The sequence below is a fragment of the Asparagus officinalis genome, chromosome 3 (assembly GCF_001876935.1).
Source record: "Asparagus officinalis chromosome 3, Aspof.V1, whole genome shotgun sequence".
NCBI classification, from domain to species: domain Eukaryota; kingdom Viridiplantae; phylum Streptophyta; class Magnoliopsida; order Asparagales; family Asparagaceae; genus Asparagus; species Asparagus officinalis.
The window spans coordinates 39,341,185-39,352,321 of record NC_033796.1 but is presented as its reverse complement, the minus strand read 5'-3'; the positions used below and the strand labels follow the sequence as shown (position 1 = coordinate 39,352,321).

The window sequence follows — 11,137 nt, the reverse complement described above, 5'->3', positions numbered from 1 at the left end:
TACTACCTTTTGAGCCAGCTATGCGACATGTCCCTTCGAGTCGTCCGAGCTGGGGACTTTTGGTTATCTCAAAGTTGTGAACTAATTTAATTAGGCAGTTAATGTAGAACACTTGTCTGCTAATGAAGGGAGATTATTATTCATTAATTGAAGCATTATAAAGTATAATTTGATAATAGCAAATACACTTTTTAGAAAAAAGAATAAAATTTAATAATCTTTAAAAATGATTTTAATAATAGTCAAATAGACTTTTTTCTTACTAGAAGGACGGTTAGGTTAATACGCAAAGATTGTAAAGTTACACCGGGAGAGTTTAAATACACAACATAGATTAATGGTCTTAGACATATTTATTAAGAAGTAGAGTAGACAAACTAACGTGAACAAGAGACTAAGAACTAAATAATAAGATTTAAAAGAAGAGAATTTAATACATTTTAAAGATAAGATAATGAAAGAATATATATGGAATATAGATAATGAGACTAATATTATGTGGAATAGCATGTCTTGTATTAGGAAAACGGCTGAAGATATACTAGGAGAATCTAAAAGTTGTAGATTAGATGGTAAGGAGAGTTGGTGATAAAATAAAAGTGTGCAAAAGATTATTAGAGAGAAGAAAACTTTATATAAAGAGTGGCAAAAGTGTAGGAGTAGAAAAAATTTGGAAAAATATAAACTAGTAAGGAAGGAAGTAAAAAAGAGCGATTAGTGAGAATAAATAGAAGCCTTATGAAATTTTTTATAAGAAGTTAGAATCTAAGGAGGGAGAAAAATATATATATAAGCTTGCTAAGATTAGAAAAAGAAAGAGTAGAGATTTAGGTAATATTAGGCGTATTAAAAGTGAGGATAAAACAATTTTACTGACCGAAGGGGAAATAAAAGAGAGGTGGAAGAGTTACTTTTATTAAGTATTTTATGAGAACCAAACAAGTAAGCAAAATAGAGATTTTGATCATATAGTAAATAATATGAGCTATAGACATTATCGAAAAATTAGAATTAGTAAGGTTAAAGATGCTCTAAAGAAAATGAAAAGTGAAAGAGCCGTAGGATCGGTCGATATCTCTATTGAACGTTGGAAATGTCTTGGAGATATAGGCTTAGAATGGTTAACTAAACTATTTAATAAGATTATCGAGATGAAAAGAATGTCAGATGAGTGGAGGATTAGTATTTTGATACAGATATACAAGAATAAATGAGTTATACAAAGTTGTTCAAATTATCGAGGTATAAAACTCATGAGTCATATTATGAAACTTTAGAAGAGGGTAATTGAGCAAAGACTAATAAAGGAGATAATTATATCTGAAATTAATTTGGTTTTATACCTGAGAGGTTTACTATGGAACCTTTACATATTTTTGAGACGGTTGATGAAGAGATATAAAGGGAAGAGAAATGATCTACATATGATTTTTATCGATTTAGTAAAAGCTTGTGATAGAGTGCTTAGAGAGGTAGTATGGTGGGTATTAGAAATGAAACATGTATCTAGTATATATATTGATGTGATTATAGATATATATAATAGAGTAACTATTAAAGTAAGAACTAATGAAAGAGAGACTAAATCATTTCTATTACCATAGGTTTACACCAAGGGTCAGCTTTAAGTCCTTATCTTTTTGCATTAATTATGGATCAACTTGCTAAGCACATTTAGAATAAAATCTTATGGTGTATGTTATTTACTGATGATATAATGGTAATTGATGAAACTAGAAGAGACATTATTTCTAAAGTAGAAGGATAAAGACCAACTCTTGAATCTAAAGGTTTTAAAATTAGTAGAGCAAAAATAGAATATATGGAATGTATTTTTAGTAAAACTGGAAAGGAAGAGAGCTTATGGTACATATTGATGACCAAGAAATACTTAAAATTAATCATTTTCGCTATTTAAGATCAGTCATTAGGCATTATGGTGAGATTGAGAATAATGTTGTGTATCAAATCAAATTGGAATGGTTGAAATGGAGGAGTGCTTAAGAGTTTTATGTGATCGTAGAATACCAATGAAACGAATGGAAAATTTTATAGGATGATTATAAGACCAATTATGCTTTATGGGTTAGAATGTTGGGCAATTAAAAAACATGTTTAAAAAATGAGTGTAGCAGAAATGAGAATGCTGTGATGGTCTTGTGGATATACATTAAAAGATAGTATAAAAAATGAGTACATCCGTAGTAAATTAGTGGTTGCTCATATTGAAGATAAAATGAGAAAGAATAGATTAAGATGATTTGGTCATGTACAACGGAGACCCTTAGCACACCGATTAGGAAAAGCGATAATATCAAAATTAATGGGGCTAGGAGATCTAGAGGTAGACTTAAAATGACTTGGTTAGACGCAATTAAGAAGGATATTAGACGTAATTTAACGGAGAAGATGACCCATAACAGAAATGAATGGAAAAATAGTATTCATGTAAACGGACCCTAAACATTTTGGATTGTTGTTGTTGTTACAGCATTCGTGCTCTGGGAGCATGTAGATTAACCTGTCATATTTCTCATAAATACATAGTTATTGTATTGATTATGAAGCGTCATTTAAATGGTTATATAAATGTTAGGTGTATTGTGATATACGCTGAACAATTCTGATTTATAGTAGCTTGTTACATGCAGGCAGCTTCTGGAGCTGTTCAGTGTCAAATGATGGATATGATTCGCCCAGGTCTCGTTCCTATGCACAAGGTTTGTCCACTTCTGTTTCCTGCTTATTCTTTTCCTCGCTTCTGTTTGAATATCAGATGCTCGAATGATGCACCCGATTTCCATTTGTTTTAGGTGAATTTTGAGGCGAAGTCAGAGTATGACATGATCCAGAATTATAAAATTCTGCAAGAAGCATTTGCAAAGTTGAAAATTGAAAAGGTACATTTTTGCTAAGCATGTTTCCCATTATCATCTTTCATCATTGTCCTTTACTCTATGCCGGTGTTAACCGCTTGCTATACTTATTTGGCTGGCTCCACTTGAGATCCTTATGGAACTTGTAATCCATTAACCCTTTATATCTCACGAATTGCCCTTCTGTGCTGATTGAATATTGAAATTGCTACCGTTCAAAAAGTGTCTGATCTGCAGAAGGTATCTGCAGAAGGTACTCCACATCACTCTTTGGGTGAAAAGCAAGTAGAATTGGAAGAGATAGGTAAAAATATTTTTGTGGTAGTACTTCCAATTTAAGGAATTATTATTGTAGAACAAGAAACCCCTCATGGACCAATGTTATCTTTGAAGTAATGTACTATGCGTGCACACACATGATTCTGCATGCATGTCTGGGTGTATGTGGTTTTTTACGTCCTCCATCTTTGTGCCTTCATGTCCGTATGCAAGACTTGGGGGCATATATGTAGACAAAATTAATCAACTGGTTCAGTTTTCTTATCCTGACTTTTTGCTTGAGTTATGCTTACATTTTGGTGTGGATTGAAATAAAAATTTCTGTCTTTTTCATATGGTCTTTCACTGTAGCATATTGAAGTTAATAAACTGGTTAAAGGAAGGCCGTTGGACAACTTAGAGTTCTTACAGTGGCTAAAGCGCTATTGTGATTCTGTGAATGGTGGCATAAAAAATGAGTATGCGCCCTCATCCCTTTTTTTTTTGGTCTCAAACGGCACATTATGGTTTTATAATTTTCTTCTGTTGAGAAGTACAAATCTCTATCCCTCCTTTTTAGGAATTATAATCCCGTGGAAAGAAGAAGCAAGGGAGGACGAGGTCCAAGAGGCTACCAACGTTCCAGCAAATCGCTGGTAGCGAACAATTCAGCTAACTGTGACTTAATGAAGGATGCAAGCCACAACATTTCCAGTAGGCCCCCTTAGCTTGTTTTCTATATTATTGAAATATCATATTTAGCTCAAGTTCTTCCTATGCTTATCCTCTAAATCCTTCAGCATCAACCAATTAATCACAAGCTTTACATACATTTTATGGACCTTATGAAGTGCATGTGCATTGTAATGAAATTTTAACAACCTGTAATTCACTAATAAGTTGTGATGCTAGTAGAACATTGCTCAAAAAATAGCGATTGATGATGCTTCCGACCTTTTCCCCCTACTTCTTCCCTTCTAGTTTAGTGTTCTTCCGCTAAACCCACTTCCTTTATCTGAATTTTGTTTCTGACTGAATTATTATAAGTTGGATTTTTTTATTATAATGTCAGCAGCATTACTTGGATAAAATTTGAGACTTCTTTTTTTCCAGATAATATAAAATTGGAGACTTGTCCGTCATTGTCTAAGTTAGCATCCATATACTATAATGCAGGTCCCAGGGCAAGACAAGTGCATGCTACACCTAATGTGGATAACACTAGAGAGCAGATCCAAGAACTAACTGACAAGGTACACATAGTCTAGTTTAAAATGATATATCCTTGTTCTTTTGTTGATATCATTGTTGTGTTGATATACTGTTTTGTATCGCTGATTATATAAGTCATCTTCTCAGTAAGCTGTCTTTGTACTCTTCCATGCCGATAATAATAAAATTCAGATTTTGTACTAAGCTTTATATAGTGAAATTGCCCTTGATCTCAGTGAGCTGGATTCTTTCAAGATAGTAATGAATTAACTCATATTGCATGCTCTTGTTTTTCTGTACTCTGAAACAAAAGATATATAGATATCATATGATTCAGTTGACATAGATATGTAGAGAAGGAGAAATAAATGAGCATTTTGATTATTTAAGAGGTCAACAATGTATAATCATAGACTATTTGATACACATTCTATAGAATTATGATCTCTGAAGCACTTTGTTGTGAGGCCTTCAGATAATGTGATTTGACCAGTTAAAAGGTCCAGTTCCCGTATTTACTGATGAAAGTGGTTCCTTCTTCCTACAATCAAGAAAATAATATCATCTGGCTACAAATCCTTTTTGCATCATATAATGCTTTTATTCTGCCATCACAAAAGAGTAATTGTCCTAGTATAATTCAGATTGCAGATATTAAGTTGTCAATGGACACCATGGAGAAAGAAAGAGATTTCTACTTTGCAAAGTTGCGAGATATCGAAATCCTTAGCCAAAGTCCTGAGTTAGAGCACCTTCCGGTATTATTTTGTCTTCTATAAACTGCTATTTATTCCAAATTTCTTGTATAAATGTCCACCTGTCTGTATACTCTCCATGCATACATGTTGATACTATCTATTATTTTTTGCTTGCCACGTTTAGCTTAACTCTACTTCCTTGCTCTACTCCCTCACTTATATACATGGTCATGTGTACATTCATGTGATGAAACTTACATACTCAGGCATGTGCATGTATTTTGGTGACACACAATATTGCATCATGATTTTGTATGCAAATTTATATCACCCAAGGAATTGTCAGTGCATACCCAATTTCAATTGACCTCACAACTCAAAATAAATAAATTAGAAAATAAAAACAAAAAAAAATCTACTTGAACTAAGTGGTACGTAAATCGGCATCTTATTTTTGCACTCTAGATAGTTACTGGTTCCTATCCAAATATCCAGTTGCAGAATATATTAAATTAAATGCCAGGGATACTATTCTTTTACTGATCTGGTACACCCAGGAAGTCTCGCAGCCATTTCTGTTGTTTGTATACCAGCTGTGTTTTCAAAGTACACTTTCATGGTATGCTAGAACTGAAAATATGATACAAAGAGAAAAGGTTATTATAATTTAAAGTTATCAATAGGTTGATGTCCATGTATTCAAATTGGCAAAAACAACATTATCATCAGTATTAGACACTGCTTTTATGATTTCAAACACTTGATTGTGGATAAGCCACGATTGCTCACTTCAGAATTCTAGTTTACTCCTTCGCTTGCCTTTCTGCAATTAGTGTTTTTAAAAGCAAAAGCAATTTCAAGTCAACTGACATGAGCAATCATACTTGCTTGTTCAAGTTTTGTCAGATATTGCAGGAAGGAAGTTTCTGTTTGATCATTAAAAAATGGTTCTTATAGCAGTTGTTCAATAAATGCAGATAAAACACTGCTTGTTGAATGTATGCCTATGTTGATATAAGTACACAAGGGTCTGCACAACTGTTAATTATTATTATTATTATTAGAATTATCCCAGTGAAAATCACCAAGAGAAACTATTTTATTGACTATAAAGAAAAAGATATATATAAGCGGTTAGAAAATACCCAGCTTGGATCATAATTATTACAATAAAATGTCATACAATCTCTTGAACTCTGACTACATGCCGCTGGAGGCTTAGCTCAGTGGTAAAAGAAGAGGGTTTGGTTATGGGATGTTTCACGTTCAAGATCGTCCATGAGCTCTGTCATTTAATATAATATCGATATTGAAGTGGCAGTTAATTGAACTTTTTCCTATTTGAGCTGCACTTTTCTTTAAGTTGCTGGAAGATCCTTAGCTTGTGGTTCCAAGCCAAAATCACTGTCAAATGAATAATAGTTCTTCAGACTCTGATTTATAAGCACGATCTTGGTTTTATTTGCAGTCAATTTACTTGTACCTAAAACTCCAAGAACAGCTCATCTTCTTTCCTTAGTTTGTGGAACTTCCATAGCACGTCTCCATTGTTGTATGAGCTTAAACCGCATGACCATCACGAATCTGCAGCCATGAGCAAAATTTTATGTTGTTATATGAGACAAGCACTTATCTGTCATTGCTTGCTTATAATTTTACCCGCATTAAATATATCTTCTTTTTTTTAAAAAAAACCTGTGTTCTGCCTTAGATGACGAAAGCAATAAGGAAAATTTTGTACGCTGCTGAAACGAAAGATTCTGATTCATTTGATGAAGCTGAAGAACTTCCAAGCGAATCATCACCTGATAATACAGGATCAGTAGATGGCGACGAAGACCCTAACGAGATAACTGAGTAATTTGCAGTACTGCAAAGATGTGCATTATGATGGAAAGCTTTCACCTTTGGATTTAACATGAAGCAAAATGCATACAGCGTGCTGCTGCAGGAAGTTGGAACTGTTGACCATTTTACAACTCACAAATTGTTAAACTGGAGTATTTGCTGTATTTTCTTGTCTATTTGCTTTTTCTATCGACCATTCTCTGTTGCTAATTTGAAGTGTATGTATCAGATTTTACCTTTGCTGAGTATGAGAACCTTTGTATGTACATTTATTTTATCTTGAGTGAACCTTGTCATGAATCTCAAAACTTTGTGTAGGCTGTCTAAAAATTACTACAGATAATTGATTCATGTCAATCACCAATGATGAAAGTTACAATTTGACGACTTTCAGAAGGTTACAATTGGGAGATTTTCACATCAATCGACGAAGATTACAATTTGATGACCTTTACAACAACTTATGAAAGTTTTGATTCGACAGCCTTCACAATCATCAACAAGAGTTACAACTGAAGACTCTCATGTTTCAAGAAGCCAAGACGAAGATTATGAGATGATAATTTTTGCAACACTCTGACAAAAAAGATTACAAGTTGATGGTCTCTTCAACTCAAGACGCAGAGCTCACCTCTGCGTTCCAAGAACAAAACGCGAAGCTCATTGCTGCGTTCCAAACTCAAGACGAGGAGTTCACATCTGCATTCCAAGAACAGAATGCAGGGTTCACCACTGTGTTTTCGGACCCAAACGTAGAGCCCAATTCCGTGTCCGAAGTTCAATACGCGGAGTCCATTCCTAGAACGCGAACTTCGCGTTGGACTCGTTCAAACACGAGTTGAACAGTTCCAAAACCGTTTTGCGTGATCTGAGGAGATCACAACCCCACTAAGGAGTGATTTTAGGGGTTAGTTACACCCCTAAAACCCCTATGAATGGCTGGAAACTCAGCTGAGTTCGGGATCTTCGGCTAGAGCTTTTGGGGATCGGCATTTTATCTTTCTCTTGGAGCATTTTTTTGGCTAGAGCTTTTGAGAGATCTCTCGGCAACCTTGAGGAACCATTGGAGCATTTTGTGAAAGCTTTTGTTGAAGGTTTGGAGCTTTTCGCCCTTGACTTTTGAATCATTATCGATTGAAGAACTGAAGATCAGTTTGTCCTCTAATTTCAATTAAAAGGGATTAATTTTCTTTCTAAAATTAACTCTTCTATAGAGTTCTTAAACTCGTTAGAGTTCAAAACTTACATCGCAAGTTCTTCCCGATGTCAAGTCAAGAGGAATAGACAATGTTCCACGAAGCGAGGTGCTCGGATCGTCAACGGGATACAAGATTCAAACTTCCATCGCCAGCAAGAAGAACTCAGTTTTAAATAAAGGGAAGGATCTCCGTCGATTCCTTCTTGTAGGCGTCAAAATTGCCTATAGGTTCCCGCGAATGGCTCAAAATGAAGAGAAGGCGATGAACGTTATCACCCGAGTCAAACGAGATTATCCGGTACCGAAAAGAGCTACAAGTGCACGAAGCAAGTCAACAAAGCGTACGAGTCAACAAAACGACGAAATGCGCAAAACGGCGGAACAAGACCAAACCGGAGAAGCCCCTGGCAGCCGAGTCGCGTCGAAACGACCAGGGCCGAGCCACCATAGGGTGGCTCACACAGTGCCGAACCACCGTAGGGTGGCTCGCGCCCAGAAATACCGAAAACACATTTTTTTTGATAATTTTCTCGTGATTCTTTCATTCTAGAGCCTACCCAACTGTTTTGATACTATCCCTAAACGTGGTTAAGTGATTATTAACTGAGCAAACGGTCAAATCATCAATTCCTATCCTAAAACGTTACATCCGAAGCCAATAAATACAAGCCTAGGGCCCCTATACACGGGGGATCTGAAATTTAGGCGAGACGTTGTCCCTGCGAAAAGTGAATCACGGATTTCAGAGAGGCTAACATATCTTGGCGAAGTTCTTCAGCATAAAGAGGGAGAGTTCGAGAGATCTGAGGCTCATTCCCCTTTCCTCTGGATCAAACTTGGTTTTGATCTCGAGAAGAGTCGTAATCTCACTTGGTTGAGATTATCACTTCTGCGATTGTTTCCATTGTGAACCAAGAGCATTAAATTTTTGTTCTGTCAACCGAATCTGATCTGCGGTGGTCCACAGACTAACGTGTCCCCGACACATGCAAAGATCACACACAAGCAGCAAGTGATAAACGTCATTTGCGTGTGTTTCTAGAGATTTGTATTTTTATTTTATTTGTAAGTGAGTAGTCTTATAAAAAAAGATTAGCTCTTTTGAATTCATTGTAATCGATAAACGTGTAATAGATTCGACAAATAAACCAACTTTCGACGCAAAAACGCTGGCGATCACAATGGGAGCCAACAGCCTCTCTGCCAAGGCTATCATGTCGCAATCAAGGATCTAGATCCCGGTTGAAGAAGAGGTCGAGTACGAGTTCAACCAGGCCAAGTTTGAGGAATACTTCTCCTCATCCTCATCAAGATCTTCCTCGTCCCGCAAGTACAGGAAGATATTAGCAGCAAAGAAGGCTCGGGGTGACTCTCGCCCAATTGTTGCTGAGGCATCCCCTCGTAATGCTCCTCTGGCATCCAATGAAGCCGAGATTTTAGATCACAATGACTCTTATTCAGTCCAGGAGTTATTTAACGAAGGCGCGCCAATTCTGACTAAGAATGATCGTCAGAGGCAACGCCAACGCCTCTCACGTCAGCTTACCAAGGCCTTGGAGCCGGTTGACAGGATCTGTTATCACGCGGATTTGAAGTTCAGAGAGCGCCAAGCGCCTCAACAGCAAACAAATGACCCCTCCTCCAAGCCCTCGACCAGCGAATGAGTCCGTATCAAAAAGACTCGTTCAACTCTCGAGGAACACATCGAAAAGCGTTGTGTGCGTGCGTTAGCACGAAAAGCACAAGACACGAAGGAAGACAATGTGGCCAAGAAACCACTAAAACCACGCCAAAAATGGATGCCGAAATCCAAAACAGCGACTCAAACAAGTGCCAAGACACCCGAAAATTGCAAACCAGCCAAGGCCGACCAGGCGTCAGGCCAGCCAATGGGTGCTCGGCTAAAGCCGAGCCAGCCAATAGGGTGGCTCAGCCAAGGCCGAGCCACCTCAAGTCTGGCCCGCGTTGTGGCCGAGCCAGCTCAGCCTAGTCGGCACTTGCCTCGCCTCCTGTGGTCATTTCTGAGTCCACATCCGCTTCCGTTCCTATTCAAGTTGATCCAATATCTTTGGTGAAGTCCCACGGCAGCGTAGATCTTTCCCGATTTTCATGATGAAGATCACGGATCGTCTTGGTCCTTTTCATGGGGATCGAGGCAAACTTCCAGTCAGAGAATGCTTTGGCCCAATGAATGAACCTCGAACAACTCACCGGACTGGGGGTCATACACAACCTCCCAACAAGACCATTCTTGTAACTGTCCACTTGGGGTTGCGTGCAGAAGACCAGGAGCCCGTTAAGGACGCACCCTCTCGAGGGCGTGGTCCCAAACACATGACTCATGCGAACGCTAACAAGGCGTTACCCATTTAAAAGAAAACGTGTTTGTCGAACGACAACGTTATACCTAAAGACTCAAACCAACAGCGGATAGGTTGCTATGACTACAACGTCGATGAGTTGTACTATCGAGCTGGGGGTACAAATAAATTTTGAAAGAGAAGTATCCTAGAATTAGACTTTCACTGTCCTTGTGAGAGATTAATTAGGACAGTATTATCAGAGTATAGCTGCCTCATGATCGCTCCACTGAGGGTCTCGGTATTCGAAAGAATCTCCACTGAAGTGTCCAAATCTAAATCAAGATGCTTCTACAAGAAAAAAAATCTGTCGGTCATGATGACGAGCTTCCAAAAGTTACCATCAATGTGGCCGATAAAGGAAAATCGACAATGCGTTACAGCTCTGACTCTTTCTCGGAGGCATCTCAGCACGTCGCTTGGTTACGATCAGGAACTAGACGACCTAGATCGGATAGAGGACACTCCTCGGAGGATGAAATGTCAGATGCCAACTCCGCCATCGCTTCCGACAATATAGTGTCCAGCACAGGACAATCTCGTGAGACGTTCATGATCAACACTGAACAAATGGTCAAAATCCTCGAAGACGCTCTGGCCAAGTAGAAAGAGAATTTTAAATTCGAAATGGAGATGACTGTGCAGTAGATAAGGGAATTGCATGATCAACAAATTCAAGCCTTATCG

The 11,137-nt window shown here is 37.6% G+C and overlaps 1 protein-coding gene across 1 annotated transcript in view; it reads left to right on the top strand.

The window, feature by feature from the left end:
* The window catches only part of LOC109833882 (microtubule-associated protein RP/EB family member 1B-like), a 26,397-nt gene extending 19,202 nt beyond the window's left edge, over positions 1-7,195 (top strand). Inside the window, exons 2-8 of the mRNA XM_020401731.1 lie at positions 2,652-2,720; positions 2,814-2,900; positions 3,507-3,613; positions 3,715-3,848; positions 4,311-4,387; positions 4,991-5,104; positions 6,756-7,195. Coding sequence (XP_020257320.1) covers positions 2,652-2,720; positions 2,814-2,900; positions 3,507-3,613; positions 3,715-3,848; positions 4,311-4,387; positions 4,991-5,104; positions 6,756-6,905 — 738 coding nt within the window. The 3' untranslated portion in view covers positions 6,906-7,195. The remainder of the gene's footprint in view (positions 1-2,651; positions 2,721-2,813; positions 2,901-3,506; positions 3,614-3,714; positions 3,849-4,310; positions 4,388-4,990; positions 5,105-6,755) is intronic.